Raw genomic sequence first — 26,044 nt, forward strand, 5'->3', positions numbered from 1 at the left:
AAACCTGCCTGTCCTCCGCAGCATTGCAGGCAGTCAACAGGACAGACGCGTGTCACTAGAAAATCCACACATCTACTTATCAGTCAGACGCGTTACAGAGAATTAAAGAAAGTGACAGCATGTAACTGTGCAGTCTGTGAGGAACTTTACTGGACATGCAATGCATTTACAGACACACACTCATATGAAATGGGGCAAAGCAGATGGCACGCATCATCCTGAAGGTCATAAGTAGTGCTAGGTATCATTTGAACTGTACTGATACTGGCAATATCAATACCGGTTGCCATGAAAATATTTAGGTATATTCATGGTCTCCAGAGGGTATTCCTCCACATTCCACATGACTAGAGCTACAATTAGTTGATAATTGATTAGTTGACTGACAGAAAATTCATTGTCAAGTATTTTGATATTCAATATTTTTGTTGTCTTTGATATAATACAAATGAATATCTATGGATTGCTGGCTGCTGGCTTGGACAAAAAAGACATTTTCACCATTTTCTGACATCTTATAGACCAGTTGATTACTCAATAACGAAAATAACTGACTTTTCTTCTAATGCATATTTATGTTGAATGTATGTTATATTATATTTACTGTAGTATCTTTGGTGAATTTCTGACTTTTTATCCATCCAAGATCACAATTTAAACTTAATAACATCCATCCATTGACATCCATCAACTATGTCCTACTTGACACCCATGCATGCTGCTATTATATATTAGTCATACTTATAGTATTATTATTATCATCATTGTTGTTTATTGTGTCTCTCTGTCTCTCTCAACCCAACCGGTCAAGGCAGATATCTGCTCTACAAGCGCCTGGTTTTGCTCGAGGTTTCTTTCCATTACAGATGAGTTTTTCCTTGCCACTGTGCTTTGCTCATGTGTTGGGTCTCTTCACATTAAATTAAATATGAATGTGAAATGGCCCTTTTGATATTTTTAGTTGTGATTTAGTGCTTTATAAATAAAATGGAATTTAATTGAAATGAATACAATTTTGATCTATGACCAAAAATGTACAACATTCCCAGCAGGCTCAGCTGTGCTTTATGTTCAGTGCTGATGACCAAATATTAGCATGCTGATATGCTAAACTAATATGGTGAAAATGGCAAACATTAGACCTCCTAAACATTAGCCTGTCAGCATTGTGCTAATATTAGCATGATGTAGACCTAGCATGGCTGATGTTTTTTTTTCATTTTCACAATAAAGCTAAACACCAAATGTTCTCTCAACAACATGCAATGTAAGAATAACTTTGGATAAATTAAATATATAATCTAAAGTAAATATCAGGTTAATGAATGACTAGACTAGACTAGATGCAAATTGTCTCTGGTCACTTTCACTCTCTGGCAAACACACAAATGCAGGAGCTGCAGACACTATGATGCCCACACACTCTCAGGCTGAGCAGCTTAAACAGTTGTAGTTCAGTGCTCTAAATTCCTGTCCGGCTCAATCACCAAGTCTTTGATCCCCTGAATGGCTTTCTTTGTGTCCTTATAGTACACAGAGGTTAAAGTAGGTGGAGCTGCTCTCTTTCTCTCTCTCTCTCTCTCCCCCTCTCTCTCACACACAGACACACAGACACATAGACACAGACACACACACACACACACATACATCAGCAGCCCACAACTATTGCTGTGAAAAAAACTGCTGATGCATATTTTTCCTCTGTTTGTTGCTAAGGGAGTCCCATCCATGGGGACAACAATGGGGTGACTGTTGCCATGTAAAAGATATCCATGAGAAAGTTTCAGACTCATTGGGCCGCCAGCTGCCGCTTGCCGTGTCCCATCAGCCCTGTGCAGGCGGTTGAGCAGACGGTGAACGTGCTTCATCGTGCCACACGATGTGGATATGAGAGCTGGGCATCTGGGCAGCACTGAGTCCACGCTGATCTAAAGTTACAAACAATGGCACAGCCAGCCATCCTCTGAGGCTGAGTCTATTCATCCCTGGCAGAGGGACGGCCACTCTGGGGGTGTCACCTTACTGCAAGTTCACATTAGAGCCTGAAAGGAGTTAAACCATCACCAGTGAGTCTGTACTCATAGATTTCGGATTGTTCTGTCAACAGACCAGTACCAGCGGCCCCAGGCTGACCATCGACCAGAGCAGCAGCAGCCGTTTACAAACTGTCACACAGCAGAAACACTGAAGACTGAAAAAAGTCACATGACCCGAGTCGATTTTATTGACTGGAGACCTGATAGATATATGAAGGGCATTACTTGACTTGAATTTGACGCCAGGATTTATTTTGACTTTGCGAATAAACCAGTAGGGTTGATATGATTACATAATTCATTAGTCAACTGATAAACTACTTGTCAACAATTTTGATGAATCACCACTATTTCAAACTTCTCACAATGTGAGGATTTACTGTTTTGCTCTGTTTTATATCTTGTAAGTTAGGTCTTTGTGATGTGACATGGGGTTTTTTCCCCATTTTCTAAAGCTTTCAGATGAAGTTGTAAATCAATTAACTGTAGGCATTATCAACAGTTGACTAAATAATGGTAATAATTGTAAGTTGCAGTCATAAAACTCAGTAAGTACCCTTTGTGCTCTACTGACTAAATTTAATAGATTTTTGTTCTAGTTGTGTAATTGACACTTGATTGTTTAATTCATTCTGACTTGCTTTGATATTCTTATTTCATTATTTTACATTTTTTTTAGACTATGAAAAAAACATCAAGTATATGTCTTCAAAGTTAAGACATACAAACAAAGTTGACAAAATCCATTTAATAATCAAATCATAATCAAAGTCTTATTAGATTTCACTCCCTGTGGTAAATACTCATGTTATATACACACGTTTCTTTACTGTATCCCAATACATACTATACACTTGATTACAAAAGTGATTTCCCATCACCCTCTGATTCTCACCATGGTGAAGTGAGGTGAACAGAGCGAACATCCCTCCTCCATTATCCACCCTCATTATCACACTGTTAATTGGTGTCTATTATTAACCACAACACACATTCAACTCTACAGTAGTTCAGGTCAAAGTATGCCACAGCTCCTCTGCTTGCTGACACTCTGTGGATTTTACCAAATAGGAACATACTGAGAAGGTAAACTGGTACCTTCAGACAATAAGTAGGCTATAATACACTAAAACATGTAGGACTATTGACACATATTGCTGAAAGGGAGGAGTGGGATGGTTATGGGCTTTTGAATGGGGGAAAAGGAAGACAGACATGAATAGAAATGATCCAAATTATCCAACTAAAGTCATTTTTCAAGCAAAAATGGAGAATATGCCCTGCAGCTGCAGATTCTCAAGTATAAGGATGTCCTTCTTTCTTTGTCTTGATATGATTACAAAATAGATTTTCTTTTTGATATCAGCTTCATATTAGAAATTTTTCATTATTTTCTGACATTTTGTTGACAATATAATTCGATTGGGAAAAGAATCATCACTTTAATCAATTATGAAAACAACTATGCACAATCAGGATTAGAGAGTTGTATTGATTTGTTACATAAAATGTTTTCACATCTCATGTAGTTTAGGAACACTACAGTCTCCTGGGAAATGTAAGTGACAGGGAAAATCAATGAGAGCTGCAGAGGCTTCAGTGGAGAGACTGCCAGCCAACACGTCCTGTGAGATTTGCTGCCTTTTCATGAATGAATGAGAAAACATTCTTGACACTGATACTGCTGCTAGTATAAGAGTAATAATGGCTGAACATGTGCACAAACTATCTATGTTATGTTATATATTCTGACACTTTCAGGTAGTTTCAGGTACGGGCAAGTATGTGTCTGTGGTGTAAAATGGACCTGGACCACAATCCCTCCTGCACCACAGACATCATTAGTGGTACAACACCCCCCCCCCCCCCCCCCTCCATTGGCTCTCCATGCATGTGAATAACATTACTCATCCACCCCCGGGCACCTGAGAACTGCACAGCACCAATCAAACTGCTGCGCTGTGATTCACAGTGTTGAGGAGGAGACTTGCATAACAGCCAGCACCATATTCCTATTTTCCCACAGCCTTTCATATAAAACAAATAACGCTCCTGTATCAGGGTTCAGGCTGTGAGAGCAGTACTGCTGATGGTTGGACGGAATAGAGCATCATTTAGTGTCCGCTGATGACTGAGGCTGAACACTCACAAGGCCTCTGGGATGACAAACTTGACCCATTTTCTTTGACAGGAGTGTATGCTCATATGTGATGATAAGCAGTGCATGACATACATGCAAGCAGATAATGTCCATCAAAACAACATGGAGGAAAAAATGACATTCATGAAATAAACAGAGAGCTTATGCATGCAGTAAACACATCTATGTATAATAGCAGCGACGAGGAGAGTTGACAGAGAAATAACAGCTTGAAAAGGAGGTCAGAGTGTTTTTATCATTTGTTGTAGTCGCACTCAGATCCTCTGCAACAGCACTGACTCTCACCCAGCTGACCCAGGACGTCTGTTTGTGGCATATTTCACATAAACACGAGCAATATCTGCACCTAACTCCCGTCTGTGTTTCTTAACGCTGCAGGTCCAACTATTAAAGCCGCTGTGTGGAGACCTTACCTTCGGATAGCTCCAGATCCAACTCCGCCAGCTGGTCCCTGACCTCTTTAGGCAGAGCCGACAGATCAACGCAGCGGTCGGCCATCGTTGGACACACAGCAGCCTGCGGGATGTTTGCGGTATCTCGGATGACAGCAGGTAGGGTCCCGCATGAAGCTTACAGGAAATCAAGATGTAGGGATGGTGTTTACTCCATCCTCCCGACTCCCCGACACCGCCATGACTGTGGGAGCTGGGAACAACTCGCCAGAGGAGTCTGTCAGTCACATGACCAGGGCTGATGGTAAGTGCTGTGACAGGATAGAGGGAGAAAGTGGACTCTCTGCTCCCTCTGCTGTTGTGTTTCGTTTTTTGTTTTGTTTTGTTTTTTTTTTACAGCTGGGAGACCAAACGGCATTCCTCCAAAACCGACCCACCTGCCACCCTCCCCTCAGGTGGAACCAACTCAGTGTGTGCCTGTTTTCGTCTGGATGGAAAACATGTTCAGTCCTCTCCACTATTAAAAGATCAGTGTGTAGAGGATTTAGAGGCAGAAATGGAATATGATTTTCAGAAGTATGTTTTAATTTGTTTTGAATCACTTGAAAATAAGAGCAAGTCCTCTCCATTTGGAGGCTGCCAGTTTACTACAGTAGCCCAGAAAGGACAAATCAAAAATTGGCTCTGAACAGGGCCTTTGTGCTTTTTGGGTTTCACACCCACTATGGTCCTCCTACATGATTGGAGGAGCAGGGTAAGGGTGACTGTGCATTTAGACAACAGGCGACAAAGCAATAGCCTACAAGTCATTTCCAATGGAAATTAGAAACTTTTTTTCTGCTCCAATGATGTTGTGAAGGCTCAACCATGTTTTTGCTTGACCATTTCCAACTCCTGTTCTGTGCTGTCTAAAATTTCTCTCTCTCTCTCAGCTTGATAGAGGTTAGCAGAGTACAAGGCATGTAGCATGGTGTTACATTTTTAACACAGTGACTAGCTGTAGCTGTGGTAGTTATTCTTCACCTGACGCTTTGCTAGCTAACCATAGTTTCTGTGTGGTGCACAATGGGATGCAATGGGGCAGACACACACAAGCCTACGTCAACAAGCGCTTGAGCAACTTGGTGACAGTGCGGCTGGCCACACTTACCATTTTATAAATTTGTTGCTCGTGTGAACACCTAGCCTGGCTACCGAGGAAATGAACAGCTTCGCGCCAGACCCTACCTCACTTATGGTAGGGTCTGGTGCGAAGCCGTTCATTTCCTCGTATTTGAGGCGGGATCAATGAATGTCGATCAAATGCTTCTGTACAGTACTGGACAAACTTACAGCCAATCATATCAACGATACATGATGACGTATTCAGATACAGTATATGGTATGTAGCAGCGCAAACACTTCCTTTTTGTGAAGGAAAAATCATGTAGCGCAAGTTTTTGTTCTATTTTCAAAGTGAATTTGCCTTCCAATTTATTTAGCACACAATCTACTGCTGCTTTGATCGGTTGTTGCACCTCCGTGGTCGCCATGCTGGATGTAAACAGAGTCGCTCTACGGTCGTCATCGCCTTGAGCCTGCCTCCCCTTTGTGATTGGTTCCCTATCTCAGGCGAAAATTTTGTCTCGGTGTCCATGCTAACTTTCTGAGCTAAGTGGAATGTTGCTGGAAAGAGAGAATGGGTTTACCCAGGCTAGTGAACACCCCTTGAAGGGTACTCAGTTGGTTGCAGCCTGAAACCTCACCGCTAGATGCTACTAAGTCCTACATACTGGTCCTTTAAAACATTCTTGAATGACACCCCTGTGCTTCATTTGAACAATGTGAAGAAAATAGGTTTAATATAACCCATTATGTGGCTCAGGAGATACAGTGGCCTTGGACAAGATACTTAACCCAAACTTGCTCCCATTGCTGTGTGAATGTGTGTGGATGATTAGTTTCCTCCTGATGAGCAGGTTGGCACTCTGTGTGGTAGCCCCTGCCATCAGTGTATGAATGCTTATATATGTTACAATTCAGGCTGCTATTTAATATTATCACAGAAAATAATGTCACACAAAAGAAGCATTTCCTTTTCCCCACGTAGGAATACAGTTACAACTTGGGAAACGGTTGAAAATATATTTTTATTTTGAAGTGGACGAATTGGGTCTGTTTTCCACCCAAATAGTTAGAAATAGGTTTAAAGGTCCAGTGTGTAAAACATAATGCAAATGGTCCTGTCTAGAGCCAGTGTTTGGTTTGTCCATTCCGGGATACTGTAGAAACATAGCGCTGCAAAATGGAGGAGGGTCTGCTCTCTATGTAGATATCATAGGCTCATTCTAAGGTAACAAAAACACAGCGATTCTTATTTCCAGGTGATTATACACTAATCAAAACACTTAAGAATTTAACATTTCATTTCTGCCAAGTCCATTCCACTAGATGCCACTAAACTACACACACTACACCTTGAAGTTTTAACCTACAACAGAAAATGTTTGGTCTCTTGAGGGCAGCAGTTCAAACAAGCTATGAATAAATCCCTGGTAGATTGTCTCCTTTAAAGTTAAAAGTTGGCCAACATTAGCAGGTGTTTCTGGTCACAAATTAATGAAAGTTCAATTTTAACTGTTTTTGATCTTTATTGGTTACAAAATGAAAATGTCTGATTCTAAGTTCACCATCTAGTTGTTGACTTTGTATGCTATTAAGTGCTGGATAGGCAGCATACAATCAATTTTTATAGTGTTTTGTTTTTTTGCTGAAATGATGAGAGTGGTGAGGGTGAATTAAAACAATGCATTATCTGGCTAGAAAACCAAATGAATGGGCTGAAAGAAGCTGATAGAAACCACAGTCAAGTGATCATCTGTGGGGTTTATCTGTGAGGGACCCCTTTCACATAAAAGTAGTCATGTAACCAATTGTCAATATAAAGATATTGATTATAACAGCTTTAAGGATTATGGATATACATTCAGAACAGCAGGAAGTTTTTCAAAGATCACTGGGTATTCATTTATCAGAAAACAGATGCTTGACTGTGACTTGGATGAAACCATAGTACTGAGGCACAAACTGATACTAGATGGAAACATGCTGATGAATTTACTTTTTCATTAATTTATTTTATTATTTGCCCGAGACAACTTATTCATTAGTTGAGCCTATACACAAGTCATTTTTCCCATCTTGAGGCCTGAGTATTGTAGAAACTCCCTCCATACACATATCTGTTTGAGACATTTTTTCATGTGGTTCAACCTCTGTTAAACACATTAAAGACATCTATCCTCTTTGACAAAACAAGGGGACATACTATCACATGATGGGGGGGAAAAAAAGTCTACCATGCCCACAGAGAAAAATAAACATCTTAAAACAATGACATGTTGTAAAAAAAAAAACAACAACACAGTGACAAGGGGAAAACAACATGATAGTCTTGGAAGTACGATGTGGTATAAAATAAATCTGCATTTTAAAACATTAATTTTTAAAAGAAGCACCTTGCACAAGTATTAAGTCTACTTCATGATACAAGACAGCTTTTCAAATGTTGGAAAGCACCCCAGACCTGGACATCTATATTTGTCTACAGATGTGCACTAATCACTAATCTCATTCATTCAAGAACTCACATCTTCACATTTTCTCTGGTCACCTCATAACTTTAGCTTTCAACTGAAATGGACCAAACCCCTCTCAGCAGCTGGGCTGCACATCAGCTAAATGCAAGAACATCGATATTTAATAGAAAAATATATTGCACTACTCTTTCCTCGACTGAAATGCCTGGGTAAATGATTTAAAATCTTGTAGGTTTGATTATCATTTAGAGGCCATCTAAAGCTAACCATTTCAAGTGTGTTACATTAGGACTAAGGATGGAATCCTCATAGAACAGGACAATTTTTGCATCAATAATTTGATGTTATAAGCAGATCAATAAACAGTGATAGTATAATGGAGCACAAACGAACAGTGGTTTTCTTCTGCCTTGAATAATTTCATGCAGTCGATAGGGTTTGATACATACATGACTAATGTAATAACATCCATTTCAAATGGGTTAAAACTGATGGTAAAAAAGTCAGGCACACACTCACAGGGTAAACTGTGTACACATCTACAACTTGGTTTTTTATGCACTAGGCAGACTAAACCATCATGTGAATTAACTCAAAAGGAAAACATAGACAGAAACTAAAGGACAGATTTAAAAGTAAACCCCAAAAAAAAAGCTTTAAAAACACCTTCCAGGCTGCCTTTTACTGCAATCAAACCAGCCAATCATTATGTCAACGACATGTTTTCAGGCATAAAAATATTTTCTTACAAATGAAAAATACAAGATATCTTACAGTAAACTGTCAGCCTGGAAAGCATCCAACCTCATCACAGCCAAGCGTGTGGGCCAGAGTTGGACTGAAGCTGCATTTTAAGTGAAATGAAAACAAACTGATGATTTTGACGTGAAGATTTTTCATTCATACTGTTCATCCAAATAAAACTGCTTTCATAACTGATACGAGACGACCCCAAAACCCTGCAGAGTGAGTGTCCGACATGTTTTCATATATCATATATACATACACAGAGTGACGAAGCTTCTCGGATCAGGGAGCCTGCGGGGAGTGGAGAGCTGACAGAGGCACTGTGCCGTGTGTCTTTGTGTGATTATCATTGGCTGTGGGGGGGGTATCTTAGTCTGGGGTGGGGGGTTGAGGGTGGCTCCCTCTCTTTAAAACTTTGCACCAGTCCAGCCTCGGAATGCCACTCGAGTTCATACTGGCTACCTGCGTCAGCACATCATCTTGGGTAAGACTGGGACTGCGTTGCCATGACGACCCCTCCCGGTTGGCCCGATCCCATGCCGGCCAAGACCGACATGGCCACCGCCTCTGCAGCGCGGACGCTCAGCCCGTTGATGGTGGCCCCTGGGCTGGAGGCTGAGGCAGGTGGTGACGGTCCGTGTTGAATAACTGCCGCTGGGGAGCCGATGGGTTCATTGGAAGTATCCCCGGAGGCATCCTCTCCTCCTGCAGCTAGAGACAGAGAAAGAAACATTCACCCTTAGAGAGGTGAGCGAGTAAAAAGAATACATTAGATGGATGAGATGATAGATGGATCTTTAAAATCAGTGATACAGTGCCCGGACATTTGTTGGTCAGTGCACAGATTTTAAAAAGTTACCTAAGAAAGAGGCTTTCTTCTGCATAACAGTAACAGGGCAGTCTTTGTGGGCCAGGAGGAGCTGCTTCAGCTGTGCCACCTCATTCCTCAGTAGGGTCACTTCATTCTGAAGGCAAGACAAAGCACACAGATCATTACTAGTACGCCCCTCGGTGTGGTGTTATCAAGGAGACCAACCAGTGGGAATCTTTAAATGGATTATCCACCCCTGAGGTGACTCAAAAACTCACCGTCAGAGAGACATTCATGTTGGCGAGATCATCTGCCTTCTTCTCCAAAGAACCAACCCACAGCTTTCGTTTCTGCCTGCAGCGGGAGGCCGCCGCCCGGTTTCTTTCCAGAAAACGCTGCCTCCTCTCGTCAGGGTCCATCTCGGAAGCTCGCCGCCGCCGCCCCCCTGTTGGCTGTGCAGGAGAAACCTGGGGAATGAGGAGGGTGTTAAAAGTGAGTGGTTTTAAAAGCTACATGAATGTCCTAAATTTGGGAAAATACTGAATTAGATATCTTGTCAGTATGACAACGTGATACAGGAAGTTTTAAATAAGTGCATAGGTGCTACCTATTACATGTAATTAATGCATGTGGCATTTAACATTTAATGTCATGTTAGAAATCCAAATTTGTACTACATTTGTACTACAGTTCCAAACAAGGGCAACTAAGACTATAATGCTTAAAGTAATGCTCATCTTTGACACTGAAATGTCAACTCAGTAACAGTTCTTCAGTGGACAGAATGACTTGTTTTGTTTCCCAAAGGCACTATCTAGTATGTTTCAGTGTATATTTGACTTGACTCAGAGACAGCACTGCATAAAATAACACAAGTGTTGAGTTCTCTATTAAAGTTTTTGCTGTCATCATAATCATTCATGTTAATAAAAAACATTTCATATATCACCTGTGGCTGAGCAGGTGATGGTGCATCAGAGTTTTGGCTAGGTTGCTGGCTCTGTTCCTGTCTCTGGGGAACAGCAGGAATGGACCCTGCCCTCCCGCCACTGCCATCGTGTGATCCTGGGCTCTGATGAGTTAGAGCTGCCTTCAGCCGCTACAGAGACACACAGTCAACACTTCAGGTAGGTCATTTAGGTCTAAGCTCACCAAAAGAACTGTGAAAGCAGGTTGTCAGAAAGTTTCATCACTTCAAATATAACATAAAGAGTGATGCCAATACGACTGCTCATCTCACCATCTTGGTCTCAGAGTGCAGACTGTACCCCGATGGGGAGGATGACCCACTGCTGATGCCGCCAACTGGGGGTCCTGGAATCCCAGGGATATTAGGCACTGTGTTCACTGTCCTTGCGAGCTTCACATTGCAACAAATAACCAGAGACAAAGAGAGAAAGATACAAAGTGGATAAGGTCAAGTATTTAAAGAAAAATAATCTTTCAACTATATATTTTTCTTATTTGAGAATGTCAACTTACAGATATAACTGAGGTCATCTGTGCAGGACTGGGCAGGAGAGGGACTGTCTGCCCATTGGGGAGGTGCCTCACTAGTGGATAAGAGCTTGTTGGGGAGCTGTTGAAACAATTTGACACTTAGAAAAATGTCTGCTTCTCCATTCTGAACCCACGGATAAAAATACAGGTTAAGGACCAGATTGAAAACTTATTTTAGGTCAGTATCTCAAGTCCTGGAGACAAGGATTTTCTGAATGAAACAGAATATGTGAGGTATTTAACTTGATCTCTCAAAAGTAGGAATGAGTTTGTTAATGAGTCTCTGGAGAATTACTACACTGTTGTAGAGCTGTAGAGGACTATTCGCCTCAACCACACCTGCTTAACTCTGGACTTCGACGAAAAGGAGGGAGAAATTAATTGAACACACCTCAAACTTAAAATCTTGATCTAGAAACTGATGTGTGTTCTAGAGAGGACATGTATTGTTTGACATAAGCTAACCAGTAATTCTACTTACAGAAAATTTCCCACACACTTTTTAGGTGTTTTGATATGCTTTATATTACACCCCAGGCCAACAAACATAAAGACATGCAAACAATAACACAAAGACACTGCAGTTTACCCTAGCTGTCTGTTGGAAGCTGGCGCTTGTGTGATGACAGATGTTGGAGATGGCAAAGTTGGGTGTAGTGCGTCATTACTCAGGTGAAGGGGAAGAGAACCTGGGCGCACAATGGTTGGAGTTGGGGCAGAGCTCGCCACAGGCTTTGTGATAATCTCCTGTTGACAAAATAAAAAAAAAAAGTATTATGTCTTCTCTTGGGCAAACCAATACCTTGATCTAAAATAAATCTGTACACTGGTGTGTTCTACATACAAAAGCTCATGGCAGGGTGTTGAACCTTTGCTCTCACCATTGAATCATTGCTGTTGTCTGACATGCTGGAGGAAGAATCTGGACTTCCAGGAGGGGAAGAGTCAACTTGTAAAGGACCCTCATCCTCATCTTTTACTTCAGATGGTGTTTGTAAAGGTGCAGCCTTAGTGGTAAAAAAAAAAGCAGAGAAGTAGGTTAAATATAGCCTCTGAGAACATCTAAAATTATCTAATAGTCTAATTCTGATATGATTTATGGGGTATAAAGTCATCCTTACTCTCGCTGGATGTTTTACCCTGTGATCATCATCCTGTGCTTTGCAAAACTCCTGCTCAAAGGAGCTGGCCAGCTCATTGAAGAGTCCAACCTCCTCACAGTTCTTCAGGAAACGTGTGGGTGTAGGGGTCTGATCTGGGGGCAGAGGCAAATCATACACTGTTTAAGTCAACACAGAAGTTTATCCATTGACAGCTTTACTTACTTTACTTTACAGCAGAACAATTCAGCTTCATTCAACAAATACTAATGTAAATATTAATGTCATTACCTGCAATGATAACAGAATCTGTTCTGGCAGGACCAAATTTTAATGTCATTTCATGTTTGTGTTTGTGGACTGAAAGATGATCTTCATTGGTGAATCTCTGCGCACAAAAAAAAAACAAAAACACACACACAAAAAAACAGCAGATGATACAAATATAGTCCTAAAGCATTCATACAAATTATAAAAAGTATAGCATTCCATCAATCTCAAGAGTAGCATCATGATAAGAGTGTTTTGTAGATATACATAGTAAATGTAAATAAAGTAAATGTATTAAGAAATCATACCTGCCCACATCCAGGGGCAGTGCAGACAAAGGGTCGGTCATCCCCCATCTCAGACAAAAGTTCTGCAAAAGAGAGCACAAAAATACAGAGCAACGTGTTATCAGCTTTATTCCTAAAACATATGGAGGTAGCCAGACAGCTACAAATACTTTATTCCTATCTTGCTATGCTACATGTTGTGTTAAACAGTCTTCTCGACATGCACGCCGTGCACCTGTTGAGAGTTACACCATCTGTGTACACCTGTCACCAAAGACTATAGAAGTGAGACAAATCCTAGTGACAACTGTGAGGGACGCAAACAGGCCAAAGACTGCTGGCCTGTTTGGGGCATTTGCTTTGCTCTCGGTGGTGGATGATCGAGCAGCACCAAAGACAGTCACCATGTTGACTACTGACGATGGCATCAAGTCATCGGCGTTACTGACTACCACTTATTGTGACTATCTGGGAGGTTACAGGCTGTGGGTGAGGCTTACCTAAAGTGACAAATTCTTTGGCGAGAGATGGGCCTCAAGCTAGCATAACCTTATCACAGCCACACCAAAACATGCTGTTTACAAATCCTGACAGCCGTGTCATCATAACGGGCGTGGAGATTAACATCACAGAAACTAATCACAGGGTGGCAGGTGGATAAATACTTCTCGCAAAGCGCAAATATTTAGTGTGGCTACCTATCACAACACAGCTAGCTCAGCTAACGCTAACTGCTAGTCGAAGCTTCGTTAGCTTGTTAGCAGCTCCGCCAACGTAAGCAAAGCTAATGCTAAAGGAAGCTGTGCCCGCGGACTAAGCCGCGGTCGCACGGAAACAGCAAGTTCTTTATGAACATTTACTGAGTATGTTTGCATGTTAGACGCTCCGAAATGTGGTCAGGACTCACCCGACGTAGAAACGGGCGCTTCTCTCCCCCCTCCCTGCTCCGGACAGTGCTGCTACGCTGCCCCTGCACCGATGTTGACACTCTGACACTAACAAGAGCCAAACATCGCGATAGCTGAACCACGACCGAGGTTACGTAACGAGCTTACTAGCAAACACGCTGCCGAGTCCACCACGGCTGCATTTAATTTTGATTTATTTTATTATTACTGTTATATTCATAAATCCACCTCTAGTTTGCTGCCTTTCCTCGTTGACTTTCAAAGTAGCCTGCAATCCTAAAGCAATATGAAGGACTACAAAAGTGCCTTACTACTGGCTCGACTCTCAGACCCCCGCTGAATCCACTGATATTGAAACTGAATTTTGTAAAAACAAACAAACAAAAAAACAATAACAACAACAAAAAACCTAAATTCCTTTTATATGGAAGGAATATGTCATGTAAAAAAGATTTTAGCAGGCCTGAGAGTTGAAGGCGGCATATTAGACTGGACTTTAAAGTGTATAAAGGAATATTTGTCAGATCCAGAATACTTTTGGTATTTCACACCACAGAATATTTTTAGAATTTCATCAACAGGTTTTTATGGATGAAATGATGTCCACAATTTCTCCCTTCACAGAAGTATTATATAGAACAATGAGAACATAAATAACTATATTTACAATGCTGGATTGACAGGAATATAATTTCTCTTGCAGACCTACAAAACAATTAAGTTATGAGGAATTTCTCAGATCTGAAACCCTTCCTTTCACTTAAAGAATGTGAAATGGCAATAAATGCTGTTCTTATAGTGGAATCCATGAGCTGATGAAATGCCAGTCTGATGATTTTTGCATGAATTTACCATGAAATGTTTTAACTACACAAATACTCCTTCGCTGTTATCAATGTTATTAATGCCTACAAAAATTATATAATACCCAAGGATTATTCTGCACATCATTTTAAAATCCTGTTCAGTGTTGCATAGAAATACTTTCACATCACCATTTCCATCACTGTCCCACTCAACTTCAAGAAAATTAACAGGTCAAACTTCTGGAGATGTCTGAAGACATATTCACACACTGTATGTGAAATCGCAGACACAAACATGTTTTAACGTAGACATAAACATAAGACAAGGATGTTTAAAAATAAATCTTTATTTTCATACATCAGGCTCAGTAATAAAATATTCACTTGATAAACCAGTGTGTACTTGGCTGAAATTTGCAATCCCACATTTGATTGTTACAATTATAAGCAGGATTCTGGTGATCTCAAATTGCATTGACAGGATAATGAAATAAACTTTAATCATACACACATGACAAATGACACACAGGCATGCATAAACACATTCAACTTCATTCCAGCCGGCCCCACAGATGCACCTAAACGGATAGGTTTACAATATACAGATAAACTGATAATCACATTTTTACAACAAACCAGCCTTGTTCAGTGTGACAAATTGATGTGTGAAAACCTTTCTACACTCTAAACAACGGAATGAAACACTGATAAGGCACTGGAAGTTCGGTTTGTGATGACAGATCCACAAAGTCTGAAGCAGAAGCAATGTCAGTCATTCTTGCTCACAAGTTCACACTGTTAAGACAACCACACACATATACACAAAAAACACCTGAACTACTGATTTCAAGACACAAAATACTGTACACTGAAGCATATTCCCTAAAAGCAGATGACTCAGAACACTGATCCAAGGCAAAAAGTTTTACCTACCCAATCCTGAAAAACTGTATCTTTGTTTTGCAAAACCACTATCTATTTAGATGAAATGAAAACACAAAAATGAAACATTTAAGCACAAATAAGCTATTCATGTTAAATAGCTTTCCATTTTTAAAACTCCATTATGACTAAAATGCCTTGAGATCAAAGGATAGTTCGTTTCAGTTTGCACTATTAAATGTGCAGCACATTGCTGAGCCATGAGTGGCTGTACAGATTAGTATCCAACTAGCCAAATATAGGTAGATCTAAACAGATACTTGTTAGTGACGTCTCAGATCAGTCTGTCAACCCTATTTACAAATATTACACATGAAATCACTTAATGAAATTTAGAAAATACAACTTAAAGACCGCTATTACAGCAATAGAACAAATACATTAACATCCCAGACCAAAATCATTTCAATCAGAGCTACCACAGAGACATTTACAAAGCCAAGCTCCAAAGTGGTTTTGCAACAAAATGACTACATTCATCTGAAGCCTCAGGTATCCAATCAAAACATATAGTGCATGCAATCAGTCACCAAATTAAGTGGAGACAGTTGCCATGGCATAAATCATTAAACAGCTACTTTGATCTAGAAATAAATATTTCTATTCTGGGGCAGGACAAAGCTTTACACCAGAAGTTACCATGGTGATCAATATCAGTTCAAAACTAGCCTGTTTGATGAGACTAAAAGCTGAAAGGTCTGAAAGACACTGTGCCAGTGTATTAATCTTGATTTGCAAGATGTGTAAATGGACTTCTGAAAGAACATGGTTTACATCCTCTAACTCTCAATAACATATTTGACCAAAAACTTCAATTTTCATGAGGATGCTTGCTCTGCTACAACCACAAGGGGACACTGATCTGCACAGGATTAAAACAGACTACACCATTAATACTACTGGGGTATTTTTTCTCAAATTTTAACAGTATAAACCTGATATCTGCAACACACAGACATCTACTGCCAAAAACAGTCAATGATTATATGATGCGATATTCTCAATCCATAACATAGTATTCTGTACTAGGTTATACTAGTATTCATAGTATTACAGTGAGATTCCCTTGTCATAAAAATATCTTCAATCCTATATTTTCACTCATCAACACTACTTCTGTAGTAAAATATGCTACTGAGTTCCATTTCATTACCAAAAAAAAAAAAAAAAAAAAAATCCAATGCATAAAAAGAATGACCTCTCAGAACAATGTTAAGTGTGCCTACTGACTTTTTCTTAGTTTGGATTTTCTATTTGTAGTCTTTCCAACTTTCCAATATTTTCCATGTCAAGATAAAGACGTTATTTGACAGTCTGTCAAATGAAATATATTCATCTGTCTATATACACATATATTATATATATTTACATATATATTTAATTTGATTTCTAGTTCATGTTTTAAGGGTTCCTTCTTCTTGAATTATTTTGGTGACCTTGGAGGAATGTTCTGTTCTTTGCCGCTCCGCCGGGCTGCCCGCTGAGGGGAAAACTGTTTGCCAGTATTCAGGCCTCTCTGATGCTCCCGAATCTTCTGCCCTGCGCCTCCAGCTCTGGCTGAGCCATTCTGCCCACGGAACGAGTGCAAGGGTTGGCGAGGAGGGCGGCTGTCTCCAGGCTTCTCTGATTTCTCTGTAGTGCGCCTTGAGTTTGGCCGAGACTCCTCGACCCTGTTGACCTTGAGCTCTTGCAGGGGTTGGCTGGCTAAAGAGGCAGGAGGGGAGGGAGAGGGCGCCTGTGCTGGTGGTGGCGGCTCCTTAGCCATCCGCTGGCACACCTCTGCATAGCTAAGCTTTCGTTGCCCCTGGTTAGAGAATAATGGGAATTTAAAATGTACAATTAATGATCAAGAAACAAAAACAATCTCAGCACATGAATAATAAACAGAAAAGACTGTGCCTTTTCTCCATTAACATACTGGTATCTTGGATCAATGAACCTATTATGCATAGTTGATACTTGCTGAGAGATATACTTTGTGGAATCTTTGAATTTGAAAGGTTTGTATTAATACTTTGTGTCTTGTATAGCACAGCAAATTGTTGTAGTAACAGATGTGTTGCTGACTTGTTGCTGTGAGGTAATGTGGTGGTCCAAGTAAGTTTTACCTGTTCTGAGTTGGGAGATGAGGGAGGTGCTTCTGTAGATACAGGCTGGCTGCAGGTGGGGGGAGCATTGTCTGCAGCTGCTGGAGAGACATCCTCCACCGGAGAGGAGATTTCTTCCTTCACAACAACAGGAGGTTCAGCCTTCTCCTCTTCCTTTACTGGAGGCGAATCACTGAATTGAAAAACGAAAAGATGCGTCATTTTCCCTGTAAATGCCTTTGTTATTCACAGACATATCATTAGCTTGAACTAAACTCTACCTTGAGACTGGTTGTTCCACTGTTTGTGATATCACAGGACTTGGTCTCACTTCCGGGGTAACCGGATCAGGCATGCTCATTGGATCCTCTGAAACACTTGTGCGTTTCTCATTAACCTCATGGCTCGCAGCCTAAACCAAAAGAAAAAGTTTAAAAATGCATTAATAGAACTGTAACTTATATGTTGTTTGCCGTTTTTTCAGAGCAGATGGGACTTGTGTTATCAGAGAGAAGTAGACATTGTTTACCTTAGTGGTCACCTTCAAGCCACGTACAACATCAGAAAGGCGCATCTCTGGTGTAGTTTCTCCTCGAACACTGACCACACACCCCGGCAATGGAGGAAAATTGGAAGCAGCCAGGTCAAACTTTGGTGGAGGTGGTACCTTGACCTCCATCACAGGGACAGGCCTCTGTAATTTAAGTTTCATGTCAGTAAAGGTGACGTTTAGATTAAAGTTTCCTGCACAAAAAAGAGACAAATCTTTGTGGAAAAAAAAAGAAAAGAAAAATGCTGACCGTGTTATGTTCATCTTCTCTTTTTCTCCTCATGCCTCGGTGGCTACCTCTCCTGGAATAAAGATGGATCATTTACATTAAAAAAAAAATCTTGCATGGAAGTGACCAAAAGCCAAAAACAAGTGAGTTTTATTCCTTAGTTGTTTCAACTAACCATGTAAAGTCTAGGCAACAGGGCTTTCACAAAATGTGACCATCAATATGCATCCGCCTGTCACATTAGGGTTTGAAATCTTCACCCTGGTAGTGTAAATAAGCAGCATGAAATTCACCCACCTGGCCCGTCCAGCCATGTTCAGATCTCCACCGTGTACGATGGTCTGTGGAGAAATGTCTTTAAAGTTGAAGGACAGCAGACTGACTGGCTCTGAAATGGAGCCAGTCAAGGTCCCCGATGTCTTGAGGGGCTGTGGACTCAAGGGCCCTGACAAGCCATCCGTCAGGGTCCCTGGAGCCAATGAAGAAGAGAGAGGCGTATCAACAGGCCTTGGATGACCTTTTCCATGGTTTCTGGAACACACAAAGGACACACATTTCAGAAACTACTTAACGTCTGCTCCATCACAAAAAAGTTGATATTTTGCAGCTGTGGAAGTATGAAAAGTTTATAATGACAGAACAGAATTGGGAGCACTGAAGTGTTGTTTTTATGCCTCTACAAAAATGTAGATGACTGGCACAGGCCAGTTTTCCTAAGAATAATTGCTTTTTGTTTTTTTTAAAAAAAAGTAAAATTACACAATTTCTTCCTAACATGTTAATTTCAACATCAAAATGGCTTCTTATCTCTGAAGTAAAGCTCAGATTTGAGAATGCCAATGTCTGTTTTTAGTACATTTTAAATGTATGTCTGGTTTGTATTTATGAATGTAGGAATTGATTGAGACATTGTTTATGATGTGCAATTATACACCAATATATCTCCTGTTATTAATGTAAAAGGTGTAGTGTTGCCATGCGTGACTCCCACTTACCGGCTTCTTGGTCGATGGGTATTGATGGAGTTTGAGTTTCCTTTGTAGTTGGTAGGATTGTTGTAAGCGTTCATGAATCCACTGTTTGGGAAAGGTGCCTGAATACCACAATGGCAGAAAGGAAATCCATTTAGACAAAACTGATCCAGAAATAAATAAATAAAAAGAGAATTTAATAACTTTTGTAATACACATTGTGACTTAAACATGTTCTCACCAGAGGTGTTTCAAAATAAGGCATGAGTGAAGGGCTCCAGGAGGGAGACACCACTGGGTACACAGGGTACTGCTGCTGGGGACTGTACACCTGCTGCATGTAGAGGTGGGAGCTGTATGGAGCCTGTGGCTGGTTGTGCTGATTGTTGTATACACTCAAGTCAACACTACGGAAGCCGTTCTTACCAAAGAATGTGTTAATGGCCTTAATGCGGGCCTGGAGGGAAAATAAAAGGACAGGACAGTCATACATTTGTTCTCGTCTTTGTGAAGACATGAAGCCTCTGCTGTACTTGTTATGGGTAACTTAGCAGCTCTGTCTATTGTCCCTTGGTCCCCTCAGATCTCATAATCTCACGGTCACTAGGCCATAAAACACTGTCCTGACTAGTAGGTGGGTGGGGGGGGAGTGGGGGAGGTGAAGGAAGATAAGGGAGAGTAGAGGTAAAGAGGAGAAGCAGCAGAGATAAAGTAGATTTGTGAAAAGAGCCACAGATTTAAAAAAAAGTTCCTCCCAGCCAGCAACAGTGCATATGGGTCCTTCCAAGCGCGATACTGATCATCACCGGGGGTTCAGACAGGACCATTAATACATCAAGTACAAACACAGGGCACACAAGGTCAAATCAAAGTCCAGCTGAAACGTAGGAGGTAAATGTCACAATGTGATAAGGAGGGCAATCAAACTGTCTGCCAGAAATGTTGCAGACCTGTATCTGCAAACACTGGAGCAGAGACCACTGGATTTTCCTCCTTGCTTATCGAGTCTTGGTACACACAAATCCCAAGGTCACTCCGAGGCTATGGCTTAGACAAACAATCCTAGCCTAGAGAGTGTTGACGTGACAGCTGACAGCACTACTAGTCTTGTGTAACACAAGGCTTACTGAGACTCATGTAAGTGTCTAATGAGCCATGATCCAATACAAGAATAAAAGACTTTGTAGCATTCTCCCTTAAGTCAATCACTGTTTATGCATTTCAGTGACTGAACTCACCATAATTGGTTTTCCCTGGAATGTTTTCACTTCTTCTCTTAGATATTTGTAAGCCTGAAGGCAGAAAAGACAAGAAACAAATATTAACACAACTTAAATCTGTGAGATTTCCTTTTCATTAAAAAAGTAAATGCCGTCTTCCCCTCTCACTCCTAGAGCACAAGTTTAATGATCAGTGCTTAACAACTATAAGCTTGTGAGTTAGATGTAAGAGGATGAAATTGCTGTAATAAGTTGCAGAATTTCTTCATGGCAACTGCTCCCCCAATAATACATTTAAAAGAGAATAGACCACAGTAATCCTGATCAAAGTTACATCACCCACACCACGGTCATGAAAGTCACATTTGGCTTTAGAGAAAACCAAATAGGAGCAGTGAATATTACAGCTACACCCAATGAGTAAGTGATTGAAAACAAGAATTTAAACCAAAACTGTACTGCACTGTGATCTTGTCTCATTATCACTACAAATGTCATTAAACAAATAAGTAAGTTTATACTAAGCCACACAGTTTCAATGAGGATACGTACCTGTAGTGCATCCATATCTGACTGAAATGTTATGTACCAGCTGCTGTTGTGGGCAAATTCAGCACTTAACACTTTTGGACAGTTTTCACTCTTAAAAAGAGCCTCCACTTCCTGTGAAAGAGATGCAGGACACATATTACACACTGAACTCACACATATCTTCCATTAGTACACATTGTAGGTTCTGTGATAATAAACAATCTATGACTCACATACTCACCACAACAAAGTAATCCAAAGTAAAATCATCTATAAATTACTCCTGGTTTGGAGGATTGACTGTGCAGTGAGACAGGTGAATGTTGTGGACGACTGTGTTAAATTTGCAGAGTGGGGTTGTATTTACCTCAACTGGCGTCGTCTCTGGCACCTCTCTAAGAATAATGATACAACGACTGTGATTTGGCCGAACTTTCTCACCGGTTTCGTCAACTTGCACCATGGGAGAAGCTGTAACAAAGACAATATTGAAATGTGAGTGTTTTATTGGCCTGCTTTTATTTGTTACCGGTGATGTGAACATGTGCTGTGTGTGAGCAATTAACTTGGTGGCGCTCTAGACAATTGCCTTATATATTATGTGTAGGGTGGCTGGGCTCTCCCTTAGAGATAGGGTGAGAAGCTCAGTTATCCAGGGGGAGCTCGGAGTAGACCCGCTGCTCCTCCGCGGTGAGAGGAGTCAGATGAATATATGTGTTAAAATAATATTTAAGTTCAAAAATTAAACAACAGCACTGGTACCTCGCAGTACATCCAGAATGAGATCCATGTCAGTAGTGAGGGCTTTGATGTCCTCCATGCAAGCAATGGTCCAGATGGGAACAAACTGATCACTATCCATCTGGGATATCAAGTACAGGTCCTTCGATAAGTTTTCTCTGGAAATGCCAAAAAAATACAACGTGTAAGCATCATACAAAATCTTTATGCATATTTCCCAAAACATTAAGATTCACTTTTGAAGACTTCCACATCTCAACATCCCCCCATTCATAATAAAGGATTTGCTTCAGACCTTTACATTCGTTTGTTTGATGCATCAATTAGAAATTGGGCCAATTTAAGCATCAATAATTTAAATTTTCTATCTTCTAGAATAATGTTTTTTTTGCACAAGATTAAGTTTGAAGGACCCTCGATTTCCGCTCATTATAACTGAATTGATGTAGGGTTTTCAGAATTTAATAAAAAAATCAGTCATGAATGGTTAGCTTGAATACATAAAATATTGGTAATTAATGAGCCTAAATAAGCACACTTCATGATGCAATACACAGAGAAACATCCATACAGTCACACTACTCACCTAGAAAAGCAGAACTCGAGCTGTTTCTTCAAAGACTCTCTCAGGCTCTCCTCAGACATCGGTTGTTCCTTTGGAGCATCACCATCAATGGGTGATTCACACTGGGAGTCAAACACTAAATACCCCAAATCAGTTTGGTCCATGCCATTCACGACGCCCTCTGTAGGTGCGTAGGCATAGTCAGCAGTGGTGTCAGGATATGCCGTGTCGCACTCTTTACCCCCTGAAGACACAACATTTGAGTAACATGAGACGAGATGCAAGCAGGAACATAATGGTTGTGAAATACCTGTCACGTTTAGACAACGACATGTAATTCTCTTAACAAGCTTTCTCATGCTGTGTATTTATTGCATAACCCTGCGGACGAGTTACGATCTCTGTAATAGTCAGTAAATACTACACAAGCCTATACGTGTCACACAGACAGATACATACTTAAATTTTCCTCAGCTTTAGTGCAGGAGAGACAAGAGATTGGTTTTGGTTAATGAAACATTTACATGAACAGTAGATGGAGATAATTAACCTCCTTTGATCTATAACCTAGATGTTTAAGAGTTTGAAACATTCTGGCCCACAGAAGAGAAGAAGCTCGTACCTTCAGTCATCTCAGCAGAAGGAGGGTAGGTCTGCAGCCAAGATGAGTTGTCTGTCCCCTCTGGGATGTTGTTCTGGTGGGCAGGGATCTCTTGCCACACTTTGGCATTAGGGTTCAGACCTGCTCCCTTTGTGGTAACCTGCATGATTAGGACAATATGGTGAGTTATAGAAAATAATTTGGACTATGTTACAGAAAACACATCGGTGCAGTGTTTGTATTACCAACTTTGCATGATGGGATATGTTAAGTCAAAGTTTTTGGCTGCCAAAGGCTACAATTGTCATGTCAAATTACACAGACACAATCTACACAGGAAGAAATGTGTCATGCAACATTTTCTGAACAACATGTGCTTGCTGCTGAAGTTTTGCAATTAAAACATTTGAAACACATTAAATACTGAAACAGTTTTGTAGTCAGATTAAAAATAGTATAAGAAGCTAAAATAGCAGACCATCAAGTTCCCAATCATCAAATAGACAAGTCTGACCGCTGGGACGCATGTTTTCTATCACTGAGGGCAATATTGTCCAGCTTTCAAACAAGATCATTCAATAAGCACCAGACACTCAAAAATTCAAATCTGGTTTTAGTACAATATCATCCAATTATTTCTGATGATTATTAATTCATAGAGTATTTTCCCCCAATGTAATATATGTGTTTTTTTAAAAACAACAAAAAATCCTGATGTTAAGTGGGAAAAAAAGTGGGAAAAGATCCATGAAGTTATTTAAACAAATATAAATGTTATGAAAGCAGATTTCGCAAGACATTCACGCATGCCTTGTTACACCTCAGCATCACACCTCAAAATAAACAGCATTATCAGAGCTAAGTTAACTCCCTTATCCAAATATATCTGTGCCAATCCAATGAATGAGGCTAGATCACTAGAGGTCTTCTAATCCAGTTTTCCGTCTTTGCTAGGCCTCTTGAGTCTTCACACACACAGACAGACACATCTCATCGTTATTGGTTCCCTCATCACTCCTAACCCCGCCTCACCAACATCACATTTACCCATACAAGGCGCGGGTCCGCCTCTGAGCTCCAGCGTGACTCCGACAAGGCATTTTGACCTGTCATCCATTGTAAAAAAAAACAACAAAAAAAAACAACAACATCGAAATTACCTCAGTAATTGAAGCTAAACCAATGTGTGGATCGAAGTCTCACAACCATTTGCATGATCATGTCTGCTCTCCACAGTTTGATGAACGTTCAGCACCCTCGAGTTAAGACATCATTTTGAGGGTCAGGAAGAAAAGAGCACATGGCGGCGACGTGCACATGCAACTTGTATCGCGCGATTATGTCCAAAGGCCGTCGTTTAATGTACATCTGAAGAAACACCACTGGTATTCGAGTTTCTGATCAAATCTAAAAAATCATCCCCCCTGATTTATCAAAGTTATTTAACGCTGGCGTCTCCGCGGCACGCTGCCATGACCTTTATCACCAACTCTTTGATAGCGCTTCAGTTGTGTAACGGCTAACATTTAACACCATTCACGTGTGGTGGTGGCTGCACACTGAGAGCAGGGTAATTAAATTATATGATTAATGTAAGTTGATATCGAATAAAATGTCTCGTTTTCCCCCTCCATTTCATCATGCTCTTAAGACACGCGTTTGCAGATCAGCTTGACTCGCCGTCTGCCATTTGGTAACTAGCGAAACCTTAAATACCTGACTTTAGCTAACTAGCTTATGTTTACTAGCAGCCCAGATACACCCGGCCTTACTTTAACACCGCTATCCTTAGCTAATTGGTTTGAAGGGTTAACAATGACATAATGAACCACTCATGTAAATAAAGTCGGAAAAGTGAGAAACGTAAACGCCAACTAACAAACAAATGGGTGTTAATGTTAACAGAGTGGGTTAAAGGGGGTTTGATACCGTGTGTGAAAGGGGAAGATCGACGCAAACAGGTTGTCGCATGTTAGCTAGCGTGGCCACTTCCAGGCCCCAAACTCACCATGCTGCTTTGATCCTCGCCTTATATGATGTCCTCTTCGGCTCACGGAAGATTAAATTGCCCCTGGAGGTTTTATTCTCTAAAAAGGGCAGCTCTTAAAATACCACACCGCACTTCTTTACAGCCCGTCGTTGTTTTCTTCACTTAACTGCCGTCTCCCCGGTAACAGCCGAACGTGCTCCGGTTCAAACGGTGCGTCCGCGTGGAGCACAACTTGACAAGGTAACAACTTTTGTCTACTGTAACGGATGTTTCGCTGTTTAGTAAAAAACGTTTCCCATTTTATGAAATATACTCCTCCGCTCTATTCCTCAGCTTCTCGGCACCGCTCATTCAGCATGTGACAGCTGCGTCCGCCCGTCCCAACAGGCTGCACCCCGCCTCCCTCCACAGCTAACTACCTCCCCGGCAACAGCAACGCTAACTACGCAGCGTAGCAACGACTGCCTGTGACCTCTGTGAGGTGACTCCGCGGTGGGGCTGATGCTCTTATAAGAGCTGCTCTGCGCTTCTTGTAACCATGTAACATACAAAGCTATTTAATATTCTGCAGCAGATTGGTTATATATCTATACCTGAAATTGCAGACATTTAGTATGACTCCACACCGTTAAATAACCTCCAAGGCGAGTGGATAGGACACGACCCCAAGCCAAATCTGGATGTCATATGAGGTTTCATCCTGAGGTAAATATGTAAATCTGGGATATAATCGACTACCAGTAACTGTTACTTTTATCTTATTACTTTCCACAGTGTGGTTGGAAATGCTCTCAGCTGTTAGGAATTAAAATTGGCGTGCTGCTTATGTGAAATTAAATATCCCATACCATTAGTGTGTCAACTTGTTAGATTATAATACCAAGGATAGTGTGAATATTTAAATTAATTATAAAGACAAAGATTCATTAAAAGTATCAAAATAGCATAAACAGAGCCATTAAAGGCTGCAAAAATACAAATAGTAAAGTATAGTTAATCAAATCCATCTATCAACCCATTT

General features: G+C 40.7%; 3 protein-coding genes across 7 annotated transcripts in view; all 3 read right to left on the reverse strand.

The window, feature by feature from the left end:
* The window catches only part of dip2bb (disco-interacting protein 2 homolog Bb), a 40,986-nt gene extending 36,157 nt beyond the window's left edge, over nt 1-4,829 (reverse strand). For both annotated transcript variants that reach the window (XM_053315701.1, XM_053315700.1), the window contains exon 1: nt 4,611-4,829. In XM_053315701.1, coding sequence (XP_053171676.1) covers nt 4,611-4,695 — 85 coding nt within the window. In that variant the 5' untranslated portion in view covers nt 4,696-4,829. The remainder of the gene's footprint in view (nt 1-4,610) is intronic.
* Nucleotides 4,830-7,684: 2,855 nt separating this feature from the next.
* atf7b (activating transcription factor 7b) lies at nt 7,685-13,865 on the reverse strand. 2 transcript variants are annotated; one of them, XM_053315706.1, is made up of 12 exons: nt 13,790-13,865; nt 12,904-12,965; nt 12,617-12,713; nt 12,347-12,480; nt 12,107-12,232; nt 11,815-11,972; nt 11,208-11,304; nt 10,966-11,085; nt 10,675-10,824; nt 10,004-10,192; nt 9,774-9,879; nt 7,685-9,625 (listed from the first exon to the last, which is right to left on the reverse strand). In XM_053315706.1, the coding sequence occupies exons 2-12, from the start codon at nt 12,949-12,951 to the stop codon at nt 9,390-9,392; spliced, it is 1,461 nt and encodes a 486-aa protein (XP_053171681.1). In that variant the 5' UTR covers nt 12,952-12,965; nt 13,790-13,865; the 3' UTR covers nt 7,685-9,389. The 2 variants fall into 2 exon arrangements, with proteins under 2 accessions (XP_053171681.1, XP_053171683.1); XM_053315708.1 differs by having other exon boundaries at nt 9,484-9,652; nt 13,790-13,836.
* Nucleotides 13,866-14,927: 1,062 nt separating this feature from the next.
* Nucleotides 14,928-25,398, reverse strand: larp4ab (La ribonucleoprotein 4Ab). Of its 3 annotated transcripts, none has more exons than XM_053315704.1 (15): nt 25,042-25,398; nt 23,055-23,193; nt 22,454-22,676; nt 21,889-22,025; nt 21,494-21,597; nt 21,148-21,258; nt 20,614-20,667; nt 19,617-19,832; nt 19,400-19,497; nt 18,702-18,935; nt 18,426-18,477; nt 18,155-18,319; nt 17,907-18,037; nt 17,647-17,818; nt 14,928-17,342 (listed from the first exon to the last, which is right to left on the reverse strand). In XM_053315704.1, the coding sequence occupies exons 1-15, from the start codon at nt 25,042-25,044 to the stop codon at nt 16,962-16,964; spliced, it is 2,220 nt and encodes a 739-aa protein (XP_053171679.1). In that variant the 5' UTR covers nt 25,045-25,398; the 3' UTR covers nt 14,928-16,961. The 3 variants fall into 3 exon arrangements, with proteins under 3 accessions (XP_053171679.1, XP_053171680.1, XP_053171678.1); XM_053315705.1 differs by lacking the exon at nt 25,042-25,398 and adding an exon at nt 24,194-24,444; XM_053315703.1 differs by lacking the exon at nt 25,042-25,398 and having other exon boundaries at nt 23,055-23,199.
* Nucleotides 25,399-26,044: the final 646 nt, after the last annotated feature.

The sequence above is a fragment of the Scomber japonicus genome, chromosome 3, assembly GCF_027409825.1.
Source record: "Scomber japonicus isolate fScoJap1 chromosome 3, fScoJap1.pri, whole genome shotgun sequence".
In the NCBI taxonomy this organism is placed as follows: Eukaryota; Metazoa; Chordata; class Actinopteri; order Scombriformes; family Scombridae; genus Scomber; species Scomber japonicus.

Coding starts and splice junctions, on each gene's coding strand:
- atf7b (XM_053315706.1), bottom strand. CDS start 12,951: ATGGGGGATGACCGACCCTTTGTCTGCACTGCCCCTGGATGTGGGCAG. Junction 12,714..12,903: donor CTGCCCCTGGATGTGGGCAG/GTATGATTTCTT, acceptor TTTTGTGCGCAG/AGATTCACCAATGAAGATCA. Junction 9,626..9,773: donor GAAGAAAGCCTCTTTCTTAG/GTAACTTTTTAA, acceptor CTCTGTCTCTAG/CTGCAGGAGGAGAGGATGCC.
- larp4ab (XM_053315703.1), bottom strand. CDS start 23,199: ATGCAGGTTACCACAAAGGGAGCAGGTCTGAACCCTAATGCCAAAGTG. Junction 18,320..18,425: donor GAGAAGATGAACATAACACG/GTCAGCATTTTT, acceptor CTTAAATTACAG/AGGCCTGTCCCTGTGATGGA. Junction 17,343..17,646: donor CATCTCCCAACTCAGAACAG/GTAAAACTTACT, acceptor TTCTCTAACCAG/GGGCAACGAAAGCTTAGCTA.